This window comes from Xenopus laevis, chromosome 9_10S (assembly GCF_017654675.1).
Source record: "Xenopus laevis strain J_2021 chromosome 9_10S, Xenopus_laevis_v10.1, whole genome shotgun sequence".
In the NCBI taxonomy this organism is placed as follows: domain Eukaryota; kingdom Metazoa; phylum Chordata; class Amphibia; order Anura; family Pipidae; genus Xenopus; species Xenopus laevis.
In genome coordinates, this window is record NC_054388.1 from 8,146,541 (window position 1) to 8,168,468 (window position 21,928).

General features: G+C 40.3%; 3 protein-coding genes across 3 annotated transcripts; 1 reads left to right on the forward strand and 2 right to left on the reverse strand.

Moving 5' to 3' along the window:
* Positions 1-368: 368 nt before the first annotated feature.
* On the forward strand, positions 369-3,601 carry LOC108702186 (interferon a3). The gene is made up of 5 exons (XM_018237693.2): positions 369-597; positions 1,909-1,992; positions 2,088-2,237; positions 2,321-2,404; positions 3,497-3,601. Exons 1-5 carry the CDS (start codon positions 463-465, stop codon positions 3,599-3,601), a joined length of 558 nt encoding a protein of 185 aa, XP_018093182.2. The 5' UTR covers positions 369-462.
* Positions 3,602-6,343: 2,742 nt separating this feature from the next.
* On the reverse strand, positions 6,344-14,072 carry LOC121399175. Its single transcript, XM_041579132.1, has 7 exons — positions 13,855-14,072; positions 11,928-12,269; positions 10,379-10,702; positions 9,941-10,060; positions 8,396-8,749; positions 8,002-8,310; positions 6,344-6,858 (listed from the first exon to the last, which is right to left on the reverse strand). Exons 1-7 carry the CDS (start codon positions 13,895-13,897, stop codon positions 6,533-6,535), a joined length of 1,818 nt encoding a protein of 605 aa, XP_041435066.1. The 5' UTR covers positions 13,898-14,072; the 3' UTR covers positions 6,344-6,532.
* Positions 14,073-18,554: 4,482 nt separating this feature from the next.
* On the reverse strand, positions 18,555-20,552 carry tp53rk.S (TP53 regulating kinase S homeolog). Its single transcript, NM_001096037.1, is given in 2 exon segments — positions 18,555-19,128; positions 20,270-20,552. Coding segments are annotated over 2 exon segments (714 nt in total). The 5' UTR covers positions 20,505-20,552; the 3' UTR covers positions 18,555-18,649.
* Between the last annotated feature and the right edge of the window lie 1,376 nt (positions 20,553-21,928).

The following is a 21,928-nucleotide window of genomic DNA, read 5'->3' on the forward strand; positions in this document are numbered from 1 at the left end:
ATATTCAAAAGATTGCTGACTCAATATGGTAAACTTTTGCCAAAAAATGAAAGAAATCTGTCTTTCCAGTGATGTAATGTTATCTCCGACAGAAACAACGAGGAACCAAATTCGAAACTAACAGTATTGCAAAAAGAAACCGTGACCAGACTCCCTCTGTCTTCCTAAAAAGAAATAGACTTTTGAAAGAGTTACGATTTTCACTTTTTAAACATATTAACCTCCCTTCAATATATAAATGGAGCAAGTTGGGAGGATGAAAATTATTACAGGACAAGGACTCAACAGAACAAGACGATTCACATCTAGTTGGTAAGTAAGTCTGTCCCTCCTAGGCTGAAAAGTACAGTAAAATTTGGGTTGGAGTATTTATCTTGAGATAGAATTGATCGGTTTTGGGCAATCAACATTATGATATAGGGCTCCTCTTTACTCGTTATTTTATTTTCCATTGTAGGGAAAATGAATCATATGATGTCTCGACCATTATTGCTGTTGCTCAGTCTTATCTCCATTGTCCATTGCCGAAACTGCAAATGGCTTCACCCCAAACAGGAATATCTCAACATCCAAATTCTCCAAACCTTCAGCCAATTGGTAAGTTTCTCACAATGCTTCTTTCTTAAACATTAGGTAGACTAATAGGTAGACTAATGGTCACATTAATCGGTTACAGCTTTGAACGATCACACTGTTCTACTTGGTTGGGTGTTAGAGCTCAGCAGCAGCAATGATCTCTAACACCCATCTTGAATTGGTAATACCGTCTACAAACTGGAAATTAAAGATTGTGACAGTTGTTTTTACTCTTACTTTAAGAAATTGTTAAAACTTAATTGACATACTTTTTTACAGAGAGGTTGACACTTGAAATTTTTTAAAGGTGTTGGTTTTACCCGGGTATTAAAAAACTTTCAAGTTAAAAACAAAATATTTATATAACTTTTCGTATTTAACCATAAGTAATTAGAATTGGGAAATTTAATGTAATTTTAGTTTTTTTAAGATAAAGGACATTTTGGAGTCCATTTACAAATAATCAAAGTTTGATTTTTTTTTTTCCACAAATCACAAAAAACGTAGAGGCTTTCCTGTATTTCTAATAGGGATGCAATGAAATCCAGGATTCAGTCCGGGATTTGGCCAGGATTCGTCCTTTTTCAGCAGGATTCGGATTGGGCAGAATCCTTCTGCCTAGCCGAACCGAATCCGAACCCTAATTTGCATATGCAAATTAGGGGCGGGGAGGGAAAGCACGTGACTTTTTGTCAGAAAAGGAAGTAAAAAACGTTTTCTCCTTCCCACCCCTAATTTGCATATGCAAATTAGGGTTCAGATTCGGTTCGGCTTTCACAAAGGATTCGGCCGAATCCAAAACAGTGGATTCAGTGCATCCCTAATTTCTAAAACTTCCAAAAAGTCAGAATTTATTACTGAAAAACACCACGAAAGACTTTAATCCCAAACGTCGCCAAGTTAAAGTTGTCGAGGTGCTATAGAAGTCAGTGGGAGGTGCACTGATCCTATTGGACCATTTTAGAGGTTTTCGAATTTATCTTCGATAAGAAAACGCAAATTTATAGAGGTATTTGTATTCTAAGTGCATCGTTCAGCGTTTTTTTTTCCCATTGATACTTTTTATATTCAATCTTTTAATAAATTCAATGACAATCGTGGTTTTAAGTTTAGTCGTGGTTTGAAAAACCTCCACAACCACTAAACGTCTACCTGCAATTAATAAGCCTCCACCTTTAGAAACCTTAAAATTGCAAAAATCCTGAATTAAAAAACCCATTTAAAAGACGTGATTGATCTGAAAGAATCATTTCCTGGAGCAAAGTTATCAGCAATGGTGATTTGAAACATATTTATTGTTTGTTTCATGTAGTCTTTCATATTATATTCTAGACTCCTCCTAAAGAATTTGACATAGTCTGCCATGATTATCCCACCGCACAACCTAATTTAGAGAGACTCTACAATATCACACAGGTAAGAAAATCTTTACAGATGGGCACAATAATAATATCACCAGCTGATCATATAAACCCCAAAGACGTCAAGCACCAACACTGTGTATCTTACAGGTAGAAGCCGCGGCTCTCGCTGTTAGAGAAGTTCTCAATGAAACCATCAGGTTCTACAGGAAACACCATGAGAGTATGGGGTGCAAGCAACAAGCCTGGGAAAGGTTTCAGCAGCTTCTCTACTATCAGATTCACCAACTGGAGGGCTGTGTAAGTAGGACTCAATGCACTCGTTCTATTGTGACCAAAAACTGGATTCATTTTTAATAAAATAGACTTTTTATATTTTTCAGGTCCCAGAGACAGGAGAAAACGATCTACTGAAAAATAAAATATCAGAACAATTTCAACAGTGGGAAAAAAATGTAGCGGAACAGGTAGGGAGTCCTTTCATCATTACAATGCGTCAGACCATTTTAAGAATTACGTATTTTAGACTTTAAAAAGTGGGAGATTTCATGAAAAATCCAATTCATGGAGGCTCTAAATCAGTGATCCCCAACCAGTGGCTCATGAGTAACATGTTGCTCTCCAACCCCTTGTATGTTGCTCTCAGTGTCCTCAAAACAGGGGCTTATTTTTGAATTCTAGGCTTGGAGTTAAGTTTTAATTGCATAAAAACTAAAGTATAATGCCAAGTAGAGCCTCCTGTAGGCTGTCAGTCTACATAGGAGCTACCAAATAGCCAATCACAGCCCTTATTTGGGATCCCAAGGGACTTTTTCATGCTTGTGTTGCTCCCCAAGTATTTACATTTGAATGTGGCTCGGGTAAAAAAGGTTGGGGACCCCTGCTCTAGATCATTTCAGTATTGGAGGGAAAGGAGAAATACTAATGATTGATCCTCTAGATTTGGGGAGGGAAATTTATTAGAATTTGAGCTTTAAAAAAAAAAAAAAAAAGTGAATTTTTTTTAATGAATTTCAATTCCCATGGTCACAATCTTTTTTGTTAACCACTAGCATATATATATGAAAAAAATATTGGATCAGAAAAAACATGATCATGTGCATTTGGAGAAAACTTGATCGTCACGAAAGTCATTTTTCCAAAACTCAATGTTAAAAATATACCTCCCATTAACTTCTATCCTTTTCTTCCTTTTAATTTTTGTCAATTTTTTTAACTGAGAAATTCATGTTTGAGAAAAAAAATTTTGCCAAGATTTCTTAAACCTTGGAAAAATTCAATTTCAAAATAAATTGGCACCTCAATCTTTATTTCTGTCAATATTTACTGAATAAATGCATTTAGAAAACTCCAAAAAAATTGCTTGAATCTTGAAATTACAACTCCCATTAATAGATATTTCAATTTCAAATCAACGTCTCAATGCCTTTCCTTGCACTTGCTAATTATAGTTAGTTGCACCTCCTCTTTTAAGGTCCGAGATACAAATCATGGTCATACCCAATAAAAATATTCTCTGCTGTGTTGTCAACATTTTTTATTTCTATACCTGATTTTAGGACAAAGCATCGTGTGCCTGGGATTTTATCCAAGATGAAATCAGAAGGAATTTACATCTCGCTCTACAGCTCTCCTCCCGCCTGAGAAGGCAACACTTGCTCTAGAAGACCGTGTAGTATGATGCACTCCTGGATCTAGGAGTCTGATGAAGTCAAATATTATTTTCATTCTATTTATATATTTATGGATTATTTATATCATAATATTTATATATTTTAAATAAAAGTTGAAGTGATATCCCTGGTGGTACTGAGCTATTTTCTTGTTGGTCTTTTGGTGTCCATCAGTGTTTAGGGACCCCTTTAGCTCAAAACAAGGTTAAAGACATAAGAAGACAACAGCTGTATTAACAATTTCGACTTAGCAAACAATTGTTCAGCCTTACAAACCCTTATAGTGGCCATACATGGGCAGATTTAACCTGCCAATTCGGATCCTTTAGACAGATTCTGCCTGTGTATGGAGCCTTCTGAAGGGCATTCCTGGCCAATATCTATCAGCCAGATATTAATCGGGCAGGTTTGATTTTCACCATAATGGAGGACCACATGGACTAGTTGATGCGTTCCTTGTCCTGTCCCATTCCCATTGTTGTAATTTGATAGTTTGGCCTTAGAGCCAAATGATCGCATTAGCCCAATAATTCCCTGCCTTTAGTTGGCATATCCGGAGAAAGATCCGCTTGTTTGGCCACCTAGTGTATGGCCGCCTTTAGACTGGGCATCTAGCAGTATCTAGGTCATCATAGCAGCATTTCTCAAAAATTGCACCTTAATTGGCCTTTAGGCTGGGTCACCTATAAGGGAATATTGATGAGATGTACTCAAGGACAAGCCAATCCTCCTGATGCTCCTTGGGGGAGAAGAAGAAATTCCACCATTGCATGCTTGTTGCAAGACTGTAATGAGTGATGAGTAGGACTAATACTAAGGCTTTTGCTCTTCCACCATGAAGACATGAGTTTGATTCTGGCACCCAGCACTGACGTTCAATTGTTCTTCAAATGAATTTATATGGAATAGTTTCTGCAACAAGGAGATTTTTTTCCCAGTATTGATTTGAGTGACTTGGCAGATACGGACCATGACATTTTAAGCTAAGGTCATTGTATATAATGAACTCATATAAGAAGCAGATTATAAGTAGTATCTGTGCGAGAAACATGACTCTACTATATAAGACTTGAGTAGGGCAATCATATATGGCAGTTTTAAAACATAATTTCCAGTTTTAATTTCCAGTTTTAAAACATCATTTCCAGTTTCCGACTACTGAAAACAAAAACTACCCAAAAATAGCCATTCCTATAGTAACAAAATGAGCAGCCGGCAGCTAAAGAGCCCGTGTTGGTGCTGCCATCAAGTGGCAGTTGTCAAATGTGCATGACTTTATTATAAGGGAGAATAAAACAGACTTTAATCTGTTGGTTCTTTTTCTTTATCTCCCTACTGTTTATCATACCAGACTGTATACATGAAGTTATGAGACATAGCGGCTTAGTTGTGTAAGTTTTGGAAATAAATTACCACTTTCATTTTGCAAGATATCCTGATATTTTTTGTTTTGAGTGATAACCCCCACTTTTATTTTTATCACATACACATATAAAATAGAATACATTGATCCAGGATTCTGGGCAATTTCTGGTAAAACATCCCACAATCAGTGGTGTAATGACAGTGGGAACAGTAGGTAAAACTGCCAGGAGGTCCCCAAAGCACTGAGGGGCTCTCAAGAGTAAGCTGATAGTATCGAGGCTGTGGGACTCAATCCTTGGGCAGTGGTGTCTTTCGTTGAATACTGGCCATAATAAAAATCTGTAGAAGGGGCAATAACTGTGGGATAATGAAAGGAGATTTAGTAAAGTTTTAGGAGTAGGGGACTGGGATTGTCTTAGAGGCAAATTCACTAAGCGCCGAACGCTAGCGTCAATTCGCTAGCGTCGGGCATTTTTGTTACTTCGCAAATTCACTAACGGACGCTGGCGTAATTTTGCTAGTGTTACTTCGCACCCTTATGCCTGGCGAATTTGCGCAACGAACGAAACTACGCAAATTCACTAACGCGCGCATTGTTCTGAACGCCACCTTTTACGCCAGACTTCCTTCGCCACCTCAGACCAGGCGAAGCGCAATAGAGTAGATAGGGTTTGCTTCAAAAAAAGTGAAAATTTTTTCTAAGTGCCAAAAAACGCTGGCGTGTTTTCTATATTATGGGTGATAGGCTAAAAAAGATTGAAAATTTTTTTGGGGCTCCCCTCCTTCCCCCCTACATTTCCTGACTCATGGCAACTTAACTATACAGTGGGCACATGTGTAGGGCAAAATACATTTTTTATTTGATGTTTTGAAGGTTTTCTAGGCATTTGTAGTGATTCTACGTATTCCTTCATTGAAATTTGAATTTGGCGCCGTATGCAAATTAACCTTCGCTAGCGAAACTTTTCTTCGCTTGGCGAATTAACGTTAGCGCAACTTCGCAAACTTACGCTACCCCTGTGCACAACTTCGGATTTTAGTGAATTTGCGGAGCGCTGGTGAAACTATGCCTGGCGAAGTGCGGCGAATTTGTGCCTGGCGCAACTACGATTCTTAGTGAATTTGCCCCATAGTGTGACAAGATGGTCTCTAATAGGGACCTATACGGCACATTTTGCTCTGGGCTTCAAAAAGGGCACCCATGGGTGCAGTAACAGTACAGTTAAAAAGGCCTAAATTGGGGCTCATTGAATTGCAGATATGTATAGAGATTAATCATCTTTGCTCAGTTGGCTTCTTTATAAGTGATGCTCAGAAATCTGGATTTGTCCAACCACCCAGGCCCGTCGGAGAAGCAACACAGCAACATCACTGGCAAAGCTTATTTAAAAATGATATATACAACACACAATTGTATGGGTTAAGGATTACACACTGTTAAAAGAATAAATATCCAGCATAAAGCTATAAGTATTTCTGAGGCCACCATGGTTTGTTGGATCTATATACAGTATATACAGTAGCTATGAGTTCCCCACGGCGCTATGTTGTCCATGATCAGCTTTTTCCAGACAGGCTCAATGTGTAGGATCTCTCTTCACAGTTCTTTAAAGCAGTGTGGTTGACTTGGCACATAAATATACTTCCGTGGTCTTGGGCTTGGCATGGAAACCTCAACATGCTCCACATTGAGTGCAAACCCCTAGCACTGGCCACACACAGAGAGTTACAGACCCCCGTTCCAAGCTGGACTCCATTTCTGAACCAGTTCACTGTTACTTGTGGAGGAGAAAAGTTACTGATCTTGCACCTTAGCATAACTTCTTCCCCTTCGGTAGGATTTTGGGGTTCAGCTATGATCCACTGGACCTCAGGAGGTGTTCCTAGTAGGAGAATAGAGTTAATAACAAATGTACAGTCTACGTAAGAAGCTTTGCAGGTTAAAGGGGAAGTAAAGTCTAAAATAAAATAAAGCTAGAAATGCTGTATTTTGTATACTAAACATAAACATGAACTTACTGCACCACAAGCCTAATCAAACAAATGATTTATGCTTTCAAAGTTGGCAACAGGGGGTCACCATCTTGTAACTTTGTTATACATCTTTGCAAGACCAAGACTGTGCACATGCTCAGTGTGGTCTGGGCTGCTTAGGGATCGTCATAAATGATCAAAACAGCACAAGTCAAATAATATCTGCCAGAAGCCGATACAGCAAGACTGATTAATAATCAGAATATACAGACTGCACTGGGTCCTGTGTTTTCATGTAATCTAATGTGGATTTTATCGTTTTTGTATTGTTTAATACAAACTCTCTCCAACTCTGCAGAACCAGTGGCTGCAGCAAAATAATCCTCCAAATAGAATCCCAGTTTATCTGTTTAAATCTGGCTCCATGATCTTTGTCCCTGCAGCTGGAGTTGGAAACAGTAAAGGGGATGTAAAGGCAAAAATAAAATCCAATACAAATCTCTACACAGTCGCCGACTGCTCTACAGGGAAACAAACAAAGCTGCTTGAGTTCTGCATGGCTGGGAAGTAAGGCGGGGGCTCCCCCTGCTGTTCATAAGTATGATTGTTTCCCTGCAGAGCAGTTAGGGACCGTCTGACAATTCCTATCCACAGCAGTAAATGAAAGGAGAATTTCACTGCATACAGTCAGGTTTCTTATAAAAACGGTACAATGTTTTAAATTAAAGTATATTGGAGATAGGTTTCTTTTTCATTAAAGAAAGTAAAAATTAGATTTAATTTTTTTTTTTTGCCTTTACATGTCCTTTAACTTTCAGTACATAACATCACTTGGGGGGGATGGAGCAGATATGGGAAATGATCTCAAACAATTTCCGTGGCATAGAAATAATACATATGAAGATGCTCAATTTCCAAGGACATCTGCCTCAACTGCCAAAACAAAACTCCAAGCCTCAATCTCCATCAGCTTTGTGACATCACAGTAAGGGAAGATGAGTGCAGGTCAATGGGTTGATATTTGGGACACAAGAGAAGGTTCTGAATCTCACCTTTTAAGTTAATTTCATAGTTCAGTTCCTCTATCTTCCCAAAACTCATATGGTTGATCAGACAAGTATAGATAAGGCCATCATCCTCCTCAGTCAGTAAGAGTTCAGTCTGACTCCATATGCTGCAATAGTCGTCCTCACAGAGGAAGGGCCCGAATGACGTCACATCCGTGACCAACTGCCCGTTCTTCAGCCACGTTAGAGATATCTCCATTGGGTAAAACTTCTCTACGATGCAGCTCAGGACAAGTCTTTCTCCCAACTGAGGGACCAGTGGCCAACTTGTGATGTAACATTTTTTGGGGCGAGCTGCGAATATAAATAAAAATTCATGAAGCTCATAAATATGATATAGTTCATTTAGAAAGCATGACCTGAATTGGAGACAACTCACCGGTTATATTTATCTTTTCCTTCTGTCGCACTGTTGCATGTAAGGCTTTGTGTTCCACCTCACAGACCAAAGTGGCTCCATCGTCTTGAACAGTTGGAGTGTAAAATAGCTGGGATGTCGCACTGAAGACACTCCCATGTTTGGTCACCAGATGTTGGGCTTGGTGTGTGATGTCCTCACCACAGAGTAGAGGCGTATCAATGGAACGGCTTCTCTGACCTTGCTTTGGCCTGTCAATGTACCACTGGATGTTGATTGGCTTTGGCCGGAAGCCATTAATGTTGCACGTAAATGTAATTTTTTCATTGGCGATTACCAGTGCCGGCAGAATAATTGGCGATACCAGAGGAGCAACTGGAATATAGAAAAGGGCATACAAGTAGGTTTGTGGCATCAAAACAAACGTTATTGTGCAAGTCGGGGGTAACTTTTTCAGCGTTACTTCATCTGCCTAGGTTTGCTTGTAATTCGTTTGGCGCAAATCTGTGGTTCAACCCACTGTTAGGACCCAAGAATGTTCAGCGTGACCTTAGCTCCATGATCCACAGCGTCAACAAGGCCAAACACAATAGTGCTACAAGTATGGGACCTGTTATCCAGAATGCTCGGGACCTGGGGCTTTCCAGATAACGGAATTTTATGCAATTTGGATCTTCATACCTTAAGTCTACTAGAAAATCATGTAAACATTAAATAAACCCAATAGGCTGGTTTTGCCTCCAATAAGGATTAATTATATCTTAGTTGGGATCAAGTACAAGCGACTGTTTTATTATTAGAAAGAAAAAGGAAATAATATTTAAAAATTTGGATTAGACTCCTCAGCGGAACCTATTTTTGAGACCCGAAACCCTCAGCCCGCGAACTGAACCGCAACCCGCATATTTACCCACTTGGATCGGCTACCCGACCCTGGTCCGCAACTGCCTTATCCGCAAGCCATGAAAGGGGAACTGCTGTTGTGACATCATCAAAAGTGGATGGAGACAGAAAAACGTTTTGTAATATTTTAAAAGGAGTAAAATATAGACAATATACTATAAGGTAAGAAATAGGGACGGGTGAATTTGACCCGTTTAGTTCCGACAAAAATGTCGCCGACGCCCATTAAAGTCTATGGGCGTCAAAAAAATGGGGTCGCGCGGCGAAATTTTTTTGACGTGCATCTTTTTATTTTGACGCACAAGTCTATGGGCGTCATTTTTTGGTGAAACAAGATGAAAAAATTCACCCATCCCTAGTAAGATATATAGAGGAGACCCGCAGAATGGTGACCCGCATCTATACCCGGCCCGCTGCAGGACTCTAGTTTGGATTATTTGGATAAAATGGAGTCTATGGGAGATGGCCTTTCCGTAATTCTGAGCTTTCTGGGTTTCCGGATAACGGATCCTATACTTGTATATGGAGTTGCCAGGAGCATGTTCAGACGCAACAATTGATAATGAATCCTTACGCCAACATCTGCGTCTGTTTTTCCTGCGACCACACTTCTGCATTCGTGAATGATCCCTACTTTCTTTGTAGTGCATCGACTGTTGTTACCTTCTGCAAGTCGCTTCTGATATAAAACGCTGAATAAGACGCTGATCATTCCGGTCACCAGTACACAGCCTATGGCAACTCCTACAATGAATCCAGTGTCCGTATGAATGGCCTGAGAAGCTGCAAACAGAAACAGGTGTATATACTGTGCATAGCTGTATAAAGTGTATATACTGTATATAGATGTATATAGTGTATATACTGTGCATAGCTGTATTTGGTGTATATACTGTGCATAGCTGTATAAAGTGTATATACTGTGCATCGCTGTATATAGTGTATATACTGTGCATAGCTGTATATAGTGTATATACTGTGCATAGCTGTATATGGTGTATATACTGTATATAGATGTATATAGTATATATACTGTACATAGCACTATTGTACGTTCAGTGCTGAAGTGTAATACAGGGAAAGAGCTGTACAAAGACTCACGCGCCAGGAATATGGAGGTTCTTCCCCTCGCCGGCTCTTCCAGTGACACGTGTGTGACTTCACAGATGTAAGTTGTTGCTCCAGAATCACTTTCATTAAGGACTAAGGCTATCTGGCTCTTCACGGAGTAGGTGCCGTCAGTATTGAGAGCTGGGTCACTGGTACAGTAAGTTTTTGGCAGAACCCACTCTTTGTCCGGCCCACTCACCAGCCAGTTTAATTCAATCTCCTGTGGATAATAATTCTGGACGATACAGAAGAAAGTCTTTATCTCGCCATGGAAATAGGTTGTATTCTGGGGCTCTAAACTCACATAGGGCTTTGCTGTAAATGAATGAACAATGGAAGGGTTACTGTCTGCTCTGCTCTCATTTCCCTACAGAAATAGGGATTGGTAGCACTAGATAGGTGCCTAATATATAAGGACAGAGACAAGAGGAAAGTGTTGGAAGGGTTACTGCCTGCTCTGCTCTCATTTCCCTACAGAAATAGGGATTGGTAGCACTAGATAGGTACCTAATATATAGAGACAAGAGGAAAGTGTTGGAAGGGTTACTGTCTGCTCTCTCTCATTTCCCTACAGAAATAGGGACTGGTAGCACTAGATAGGTGCCTAATATATAAGGATAGAGACAAGAGGAAAGTGTTGGAAGGGTTACTGTCTGCTCTGCTCTCATTTCCCTACAGAAATAGGGACTGGTAGCACTAGATAGGTACCTAATATATAAGGAGAGAGACAAGAGGAAAGTGTTGGAAGGGTTACTGTCTGCTCTCTCTCATTTCCCTACAGAAATAGGGACTGGTAGCACTAGATAGGTGCCTAATATATAAGGATAGAGACAAGAGGAAAGTGTTGGAAGGGTTACTGTCTGCTCTCTCTCATTTCCCTACAGAAATAGGGACTGGTAGCACTAGATAGGTGCCTAATATATAAGGATAGAGACAAGAGGAAAGTGTTGGAAGGGTTACAGCCTGCTCTGCTCTCATTTCCCTACAGAAATAGGGATTGGTAGCACTAGATAGGTGCCTAATATATAAGGATAGAGACAAGAGGAAAGTGTTGGAAGGGTTACTGTCTGCTCTGCTCTCATTTCCCTACAGAAATAGGGATTGGTAGCACTAGATAGGTGCCTAATATATAAGGACAGAGACAAGAGGAAAGTGTTGGAAGTGTTACTGTCTGCTCTGCTCTCATTTCCCTACAGAAATAGGGATTGGTAGCACTAGATAGGTACCTAATATATACGGATAGAGACAAGAGGAAAGTGTTGGAAGGGTTACTGTCTGCTCTGCTCTCATTTCCCTACAGAAATAGGGATTGGTAGCACTAGATAGGTACCTAATATATACGGATAGAGACAAGAGGAAAGTGTTGGAAGGGTTACTGTCTGCTCTCATTTCCCTACAGAAATAGGGATTGGTAACACTAGATAGGTGCCTAATATATAAGGACAGAGACAAGAGGAAAGTGTTGGAAGGGTTACTGTCTGCTCTGCTCTCATTTCCCTATAGAAATAGGGATTGGTAGCACCAGTGGGCACAGCTTTACCTGTCACTTTTAGTGCAATTTTGGAATGTCCCACATGGGGAGTTATTAATACGGTGCAGGTATATTCTCCTTCATCTTCCACGGTTATATCTTTCAGATAGAGGGAGGCATTTCCATTCTCCAGGAGGGAGAGATCCAGGAAAGTCTCTTTTCTATCACACTCTGTTCTGTTTCCATCAAACGAGTAGACGGTTCTCAGGGCACCCGGGGACTTCACGGCCCATCTCACTGCAATATCTTCCAACTTTGTGTCTCTGGGGCTTGTGAAATAACAGCTCAGTAAAGTGCTTTTCCTCACCCAGCCTCTTGCTTGCTGTGGATATGTCCTCACTTGCATTGTCCCTGATTGGATATAAACATAAGACAATAGCAGAACAGCTTATAGTGCTTTTAAAGGGAAACTAATTGCATATATCATGAGGAATCCTTAGCATGGCTCAAAAAACACAAATAAAAAATAAATGAAAACCAATTGCAAATTGTCTTAGAATATCACTCTCTACAACATCATATTAAAAGTGAATTTAAAGGTGAACAACCTATTTAAGGAGACAATACTTCGCATCCTGCTGCAGACCGTGCTGGTTTCCATCCAGCAACTAACTTAAAGGGGTTGTTCACCTTTAAATTAATTTTAGTATGATGTAGAGTTGGATATTCAGAGTCAATTTGCAATTGGTTTTCATTTTTTATTATTTGTGGTTTTTGTGTTATTTAGCTTTTTATTCAACAGCTTTTCAATTTGCTTTTTAAGCCATCTGGATGCTAGGGTCCAAATTCCCCTAGCAACCATGGATTGATTTGAATAAGAGACGGGAATATGAATAGGAGAGGCCTGAATAGAAAGACGAGTAATAAAAATTTCAATAACAATAAATGTGTAGCCTTACAGAGCATTTGTTTTTTAAAAGGGGTCAGCGATGCCCATTTGAAAGCTGGAAAGAGTCAGAAGAAAAAGATGAATAACCATAAAACTATATAAAAAGAAATAATGAAGACCAATTGAAAAGTTGCTTAGAATTTGCCCTTCTATAACATACTAAAAGTTAATTTAAAGGTCAACTCCCCCTTTAATTAGCCACACAGCAGTATGTAACACATGAACTAAAATGGCCAATTCTAATCAACTTTTCAATTGGTCTTCAATTTTTATTTTTAATAGTTTTTCTCATTATTTGCCCTTTTCTTCTGACTCTTTCCAGCTTCAAATGGGGGTCACTGACCCCATCTAAAAAACAAATGCTCTGTAAGGCTACACATTTCTTCTTATGGCTACTGTTTATTCCTCATCTTTCTATTCAGGCCTCTCCTATTCCTATTCCAGTCTCTTATTCATATCAATGCATGGTTGCTAGGGGAGTTTGGACCCTAGCAACCAGATTGCTGAAATTACAAACTGGAGGGCTGCTGAATTAAAAGCTAAATAACTCAAACACCACAAATAATAAAAAATGAAAACCAATTGCAAATTGTCTCAGAATATCACTCTACATCATAACGGTTAATTTAAAGGTGAACAACCCCTTTAAATATATATATATACTAAGATATAATTAATCCTCATTGGAAGCAAAACCAGCCTATTGGGTTAATTTAATGTTTACATGATTTTCTAGTAGACTTAAGGTATGGAGATCTAAATTACAGAAAGATCCATTATTCAGAAAACCACAGGCCCCAAGCATTCTGGATAACAGGTCCCATACCTGTAAATAATTCACACATTCTGCAGCTGTATAGCCCTGCTGGATACATCAAAATGAATCAGCATTTTGGAACATGGATTAAATGCGTGTGGTTTTAAAGGGGAAGTAAGTGGCTGAGAGGTTGTCCACAATCCGAGCAGCAATGCTACAGAGGGTGCTTAATGCAGCAGGTTGTATGGGATCAGACTGCAGATGATAATAATATCATAGGAAAGTGTTACCTGCAACAGGGAGAAGGATCCATAGAAAGAACAGATGGTTCATAGCTGTGAGTTATCTGGGTCTGTGCAGGAGAGGTATCTGGCGCATGAGCACAGGGTTGGACTTTGATTAATCCTTGTTATTTCTGATAGCAATGAGCCGCACCTTCATTCTGCTCAGGAATCTGCTGGGATCTCGTTCACTTACAGTCTCACCTATTCCTAATGCACCCGGTGGCCTATAACTTTGGAGGGAGAGGAAAGAGTACGTTCACCTTTACATTAAAGGGGAAGTAAAGTGTAAAATAGAATAAGGCTAGAAATGCTGTATTTTGTATACTAAACATAAACATGAACTTACTGCACCACAAGCCTAATCAAACAAATGATTTATGCTTTCAAAGTTGGGGGTCACCATCTTGTAACTTTGTTATACATCTTTGCAAGACTAAGACTGTGCACATGCTCAGTGTGGTCTGGGCTGCTTAGGGATCGTCATAAATGATCAAAACAGCACAAGTCAAATAATATCTGCCAGAAGCCGATACAACAAGACTGATTAATAATCAGAATATACAGACTGTACTGGGTCCTGTGTTGTCATGTAATCTAATGTGGATTTTATAGTTTTTGTATTGTTTAATACAAACTTTCTCCAACTCTGCAGAACCAGTGGCTGCAGCAAAATAATCCTCCAAATAGAATCCCAGTTTATCTGTTTAAATCTGGCTCCATGATCTTTGTCCCTGCAGCTGGAGTTGGAAACAGTAAAGGGGATGTAAAGGCAAAAATAAAATCCAATACAAATCTCTACACAGTCGCCGACTGCTCTACAGGGAAACAAACAAAGCTGCTTGAGTTCTGCATGGCTGGGAAGTAAGGCGGGGGCTCCCCCTGCTGTTCATAAGTATGATTGTTTCCCTGCAGAGCAGTTAGGGACCGTCTGACAATTCCTATCCACAGCAGTAAATGAAGGGAGAATTTCACTGCATACAGTCAGGTTTCTTATAAAAACAATACACATTTTTTAATTAAAGTATATTGGTATTTTTCATTAAAGAAAGTAAAAATGGGATTTTATTTTTTTTGCTTTTACATGCCCTTTAAGTCTTGATTTGCAATCAGTCGATTTTGTTAAATGATTTGACATTTTCCATTTGAAGCTCTCTAGTCCACGACAGGAGTTGGTTAGGTATATCCAACCTATAGCTGTCCAGCTGTTATTGAACTACAACTCCCAGAAGTCCCCAGACAGCCAGCGGGGGGGCTACACCTCATCAATTGCTGTATGTTTACAATTTGGATATCCCCGGAAATAAGTAGTGCACCCCATTTGGTGATGTCTTTGCTATAGTCAGCCTATCTCTCATGTCACCGTTAGGGGTGCCAACTTTTCTGGAAAAAAAAATACCAGCCCTCCTGTATTCTTGCCGTTTTTTCCTATTAAAGGGGTTGTTCACCTTTGAGATAACTGTTAGTATGATGCAGAGAGTCATATTCCGAGCATTTGCTTTATAGATGGGGTCAGCGAAGCGCATTTGAAAGCTGGACAGAGTCTGAGAAAACAAGGCAAATAATAATAAAACTATTAAAAATAAATAATGAAGACCAATTGAAAAATTGTTCAGAATTAGCTATTCTATAACATACTAAAAATTAAATAATCTATCTCACCCTCAAAGGCATGTTTGTATGGTTTGTATTCGCGCGACAATTCTGACGCGTTGCAATTTTTTTTGTTGCGGCCAGTTTTCCGCAAAACGCTTAAATTCACCGCGAATCCATGCCTGGCAAATAAATTCGCTAGGGATGCACCGAATCCACTATTTTAGATTTGGCCGAACCCCCGAATCCTTCGTGAAAGATTCGGCCGAATACCGAACCGAATCCTAATTTTCATATGCAAATTAGGGGTGGGAAGGGGAAAACCTTTTTTACTTCCTTGTTTTGTGACAAAAAGTCACATGATTTCCCTCCCTGTCCCTAATTTGCATATGCAAATTAGGATTCGGATTCGGTTCAGCCGGGCATAAGGATTCAGCCGAATTCCTTGCATCCCTAAAATTCACCCATTACTACCAGAAACATAAAATCTACAGTGCAGGCAGTCAGGTATTGTATAAGTCAATAGATTCTATGTTCTGCAGCAGGTAAGTGGTTAAAGGCTAACTTCCCCTTTAAATAAAATACACACTGGCAATTATAGAGGATACAGGCACAGATTGTTGCACAGATTAGAAACTTTCCACCCTGTGCAATACAGGTATGGGACCTGTTATCCAGAATGCTCATTTTCTGGATAATGGATCTTTCTGTAATTTGGATCTTCATACCTTAAGTCTACTAGAATTTCATGTAAACATTAAATAAACCCAATAGGCTGGTTTTGCTTCCAATAAGGATTAATTATATCTTAGTTGGGATCAAGTACAAGGTACCGTTTTATTAAATAAAATTTAAAAAAATTCAGATTATTTCGAAGAAATGGAGTCTATCTTTCTATAACACATAGCTTTCTGGATAATGGGTTTCCAGATACCAGATCCCATACCTGTAATATATGTTTCCTAATTCATGCATTAAAATGTGAGTGGACCGGTGGAACCACAACTCCACGAGTGGGAATCGGGCACTTGATCCAGTGCATTTGCTCTAGCAAGCGTGTAAATACACTACAGGCATCATCAGGCTGCAGTGCTTGGACGTCTTGCTGGGGAATCGAACTCCATACGCACAAATACGAGGCAGCTGCTCTAACCACACAGCCACCAGCCGTATAAAGCCCCTCCCACTTTCACATGCAATAAGATCTGTTCAACAGGCTCACTGAACCATAAAGAGAAGACACGTTTAAAGGGGAACTCCACCCAAAAACAGTTTTTTGTCTCCTGAAAGAAACTGCTTTTCTAAGCAACTGTAAAAACACGTTTATCGTAGGCAGGTTTTTTTGGGGGGGGGGCAGTGGAGGATCAGGGGCATGCAAAGCATTTTTGTTTTTCATTGGGGCCCATTCTACTTTTAAGCAGTTAATTAATTAGTGGTGTCACACACAACTATATCATTTGACGATTCTGCTACTCCAATCGAAGGAGTGGTGCGTGGGATAAAAAATGTAATCGATTATTAGATAGTAAGAAGTATCTCATTTATCGCTCACGGTCATTTTTAAATTATTTATTTATTCAATAACACCAATTTTAACTTGAGATCTCACACTTCATTTATTTACAAAAGCACCACTTTCTAGAAATTCATGTATATTACAATATTAATTTCATAGTAATCAAATTTTAAAACCATCTCATGGAGGTATTTTTTGGCTCGCTCTTTTTTTCCCTTTCATTTAGGCACTTAATAGTCCCCATTGGAGGCAGTGGTACAATCAGTATATGACTGTTAGTAGAAGTGCCCTTTGCTGTTAATAATCATTTGTACAGGAAAAAGCTTTACCACATTTAGTCTAAAATTGACGGTCATTTGTCCCCAGCTGGCACCAGTTTTTCATTGCGGAGGAAGGTATATCCATTAGTGATGTGTGGGCCGGCCCAATACCACACAGGACCCGCAGGTTCGGCCCAACCTCGCACTCTTCTTCAGGGGTGGCGGGCGGGTGCGGTATGAGTGCTTCTCCTGCTCACCCCGCCACCGGCAAATTCTGGTTTACGACTTCCGGGTTCGTCTTTTATAGATGCTGCCCTGCCCCTTTTGTGACATCATCAGCAGGGCGGGTCTATAAAAGCAACCCGGAAGTCGGATGCGGGCAGCTTGTTTATATAAACTATAGTAGTACTTATCTGTTATCTACTGTGTATCCTGTGCTTGAATGGCTGCCCCCATGTCTACACAGCAGCTTGTTTATTTAAACTATAGTAGTACTTATCTGTTATCTACTGTGTATCCTGTGCTTGAATGGCTGCCCCCATGGCTACACAGCAGCTTGTTTATATAAACTATAGTAGTACTTATCTGTTATCTACTGTGTATCCTGTGCTTGAATGACTGCCCCCATGGCTACACAGCAGCTTGTTTATATAAACTATAGTAGTACTTATCTGTTATCTACGGTGTATCCTGTGATTGAATGGCTGCCCCCATGGCTACACAGCAGCTTGTTTATATAAACTATAGTAGTACTTATCTGTTATCTACTGTGTATCCTGTGCTTTAATGGCTGCCCCCATGGCTACACAGCAGCTTGTTTATATAAACTATAGTAGTACATATCTGTTATCTACTGTGTATTCTGTGCTTGAATAGCTGCCCCCATGGCTACACAGCAGCTTGTTTATATAAACTATAGTAGTACTTATCTGTTATCTACTGTGTATCCTGTGCTTGAATGGCTGCCCCCATGGCTACACAGCAGCTTGTTTATATAAACTATAGTAGTACTTATCTGTTATCTACTGTGTATCCTGTGCTTGAATGGCCACCCCCATTGCTACACAGCAGCTTGTTTATATAAACTATAGTAGTACTTATCTGTTATCTACTGTGTATCCTGTGCTTGAATGGCTGCTCCCATGGCTACACAGCAGCTTGTTTATATAAACTATAGTAGTACTTATCTGTTATCTACTGTGTATCCTGTTCTTGAATGCCCCCCAATCGCAACTTATGCAACAATTTGGGCTTAATTACACAAAACCGACTGCCTTTGTTTAAGGCAAATATAATTTTGTTTGCAAATATAAAGAAACTCCTTGGAAAGAATACTCTGGGCTTTCATTGTTTTATTATAAAAGAAAAAAATTGATTTGCTTTTCCGTATGTTACAGATGATATATTATACACACGGCCGAATATATCCAACGCGCTATCCCACCATTGAGCGTTTCCGTCCGCGCAGGCGCACCTCATCCAGTTTCTTTATTACGGGGCCGGATTTTTTGGAGGTAGAGGAGTAGCTTTGTAACAGGAGCCTGAAGGTCTCCTCTGTGTTGGGGTGGGTGCTGAGGAAAGCCTTCTCCAGCACGTACAGATCCACCCCTTTATCTTCTGGAAGAGCAGAGATGAAACTGAGGCCAAAATCAATCAGAACCAGGTTGAGATCATCAGACGGGGGGCGCAGGAGCATGTTGGACGTGGTGAGGTCTCCATGGACAACGTCCTCATCGTGCATTCGGCCCAACACCTGCCCAATCTTCCCTGCCAAAGCATTCAGGCTACTTGTCTCCTTCCCACTCTGCTGCATCGATAATATGTAGTCTCTCACTGTAGTCGATTCCTCAATGTCTTCAAGGTAAATACAGTTGGAAACATAGTCAACGAAATAAACCACTGGTGCTGAAATACCTGAGGGAAGAAAATGAAGAATATATATATATATATATATATATATATATATATATATATATATATATATATATATATATATATATATAAACACACACATTATGTCATGACTCTGTACAGACTATGAGCAAACGTAGGGGCTGTTCCTGCTGAATTGTGCTTAGTACAGGGAATACCTATGCTGCCATAGTTTTATGGGATCTCTCTGTACAGACTATGAGCAAACTTAGGGACTGTTCCTGCTGAATTGTGCTTAGTACAGGGGAATACCTATGCTGTCATAGTTTTATGGGATCTCTCTGTACAGACTATGAGCAAACTTAGGGGCTGTTCCTGCTGAATTGTGCTTAGTACAGGGGAATACCTATGCTGCCATAGTTTTATGGGATCTCTCTGTACAGACTATGAGCAAACTTAGGGGTTGTTCCTGCTGAATTGTGCTTAGTACAGGGGATACCTATGCTGCCATAGTTTTATGGGATCTCTCTGTACAGACTATGAGCAAACTTAGGGACTGTTCCTGCTGAATTGTGCTTAGTACAGGGGAATACCTATGCTGCCATAGTTTTATGGGATCTCTCTGTACAGACTATGAGCAAACTTAGGGGCTGTTCCTGCTGAATTGTGCTTAGTACAGGGAATACCTATGCTGCCATAGTTTTATGGGATCTCTCTGTACAGACTATGAGCAAACTTAGGGACTGTTCCTGCTGAATTGTGCTTAGTACAGGGAATACCTATGCTGCCATAGTTTTATGGGATCTCTCTGTACAGACTATGAGCAAACTTAGGGGCTGTTCCTGCTGAATTGTGCTTAGTACAGGGAATACCTATGCTGCCATAGTTTTATGGGATCTCTCTGTACAGACTATGAGCAAACTTAGGGGCTGTTCCTGCTGAATTGTGCTTAGTACAGGGAATACCTATGCTGCCATAGTTTTATGGGATCTCTCTGTACAGACTATGAGCAAACTTAGGGGCTGTTCCTGCTGAATTGTGCTTAGTACAGGGGAATATCTATGCTGTTATAGTTTTGTGGCGCCAAGAGACCCTACAGAAGGGAATTATAGTTTAATGTAAATGAGGAATCCCAGAAGTAGTCAGTAGGTCATTAGTCTTTCCCAGGAGCTGCCAGTCTCACCTGCTCTCCTACACCTTAATATAGAGCGGACCTCCTGGGCCGTGCGTTTATGGGTGAGTTTCCCATCCAGAGTCGGGTGTCTGTAGGCCTTGGGGAACCTCTCCTTTATCACCGCATTTTTCCCTAGAAACCGCCCCCGGTAAACTCTGGCCTCGGCACCCTGCTTCATCAGCGACAAGCCCTCCAGATACGAGCGAGTCCGCAGCCTGCTCTTGCTTTCTGCATCGCCTTCCATTCTAGCGAAGTTGCAAGTGACACTACGCCAAATGCGTAAGGCCCGCTCTATAAACAAGGAATCCGTCCGCAAGTTGGAGCAACTGTCATAGTCAATAGCAAAGAGGACGTCAACTTGCACGCATTTGGCGTTCAGCAGATACGTTCCGGGCGAAAACATGAACATTGCGCGGAAGGTTCCGGGATCTTGTTTTAATTTTTTTTCTTAGTTTCTTTCACAACCGCATTTGCTGACCCAAGTGCCTTCTCTTCACATTCTCTATTTTATGTTTACTGGCTTCAGACTTTTCATCGGTTTCCGTATTTCTATATATCTGACTGTAAAGTGTAAATGTAATCCCTTGTTGAACTGTGGGAATGTCTGTGGAAGCCTTAATGTAAACAATATGGTATGGTTGATATTTCTTGTGCAATTGTACCAAAGATCATTAGCAAAATGATAGAATGCACCAGCTAATGGGCGAGGTAATGACCCTGTGTCGAACATGCAGGGCCGCCATCAGGGTAGGGTTGCCACCTTTTCTGGAAAGATATACCGGCCTTCCTATATTCTTGCCATTTTTTCCTATTAATAACATTGCCATCAGGCATCATTTATACCGGCCAGGCCGGTAAAATACCAGCCAGGTGGCAACCCTCCCGGGGCACAGGTAGGGTTGCCACCTGGCCGGTATTTTACCGGCCTGGCCGGTAAAAACGATGGCTGATCCCAATGTTATTAATAGGGAATAAAGATAAATATATAGGAAGCCCGGTATTTTTTTTCAGAAAAGGTGGCAACCCTAGGCACAGGGGGTACAACTGTACCGGGCCTGGGCCTAAACCGGCTGTGCTGCAGTTTTTGATATAGCCGGGCCCCCTTGGCAGCACCTATTCGAAGGTCCTGAACCACCGAAGTCACAAAAAAAGGCAAAACCTGCTAAAGCCGCGATAAGATCCGAAGTCACGAAAAGAGCCGAACTGCTGAAGTCCCGAAGCCGCGAAAAGACCCTGGCCATTAATGGCTTTTTATAACTTTTGTGGAGACGTTTACCATTTTTAGCACTTATGTCTGTGAGGTCTTTTAACTGTGGTGTGGGCAGGCCCTCTGCCATTTTCTAGAATCCACAGACTGCCAATTTGGTCCTGGGGTCAGGGTTAAACCCCAATTTGCTTGGGTATAGACATTAGTAAATATTAGCATGCATGCTGGAGTCCCCTAGTGACCAAGTAGAGGTATAACAGCAGTCAATACAAAAAAACCTCCAAAAGCATGCTGTAAAGTTAAAAAAAATACAAAGTTTATTGCATGTTATAAAACTTTAACAAAACCCCTCATGGAGCCTAATGTGTTTCATGCTTACCTATGCCTAAGTGCTAGGTAAGCATAAAACGCGTTAGGCTACATGAGGGGTTTTCTTGAAATTTTACAACATGCAATAAACT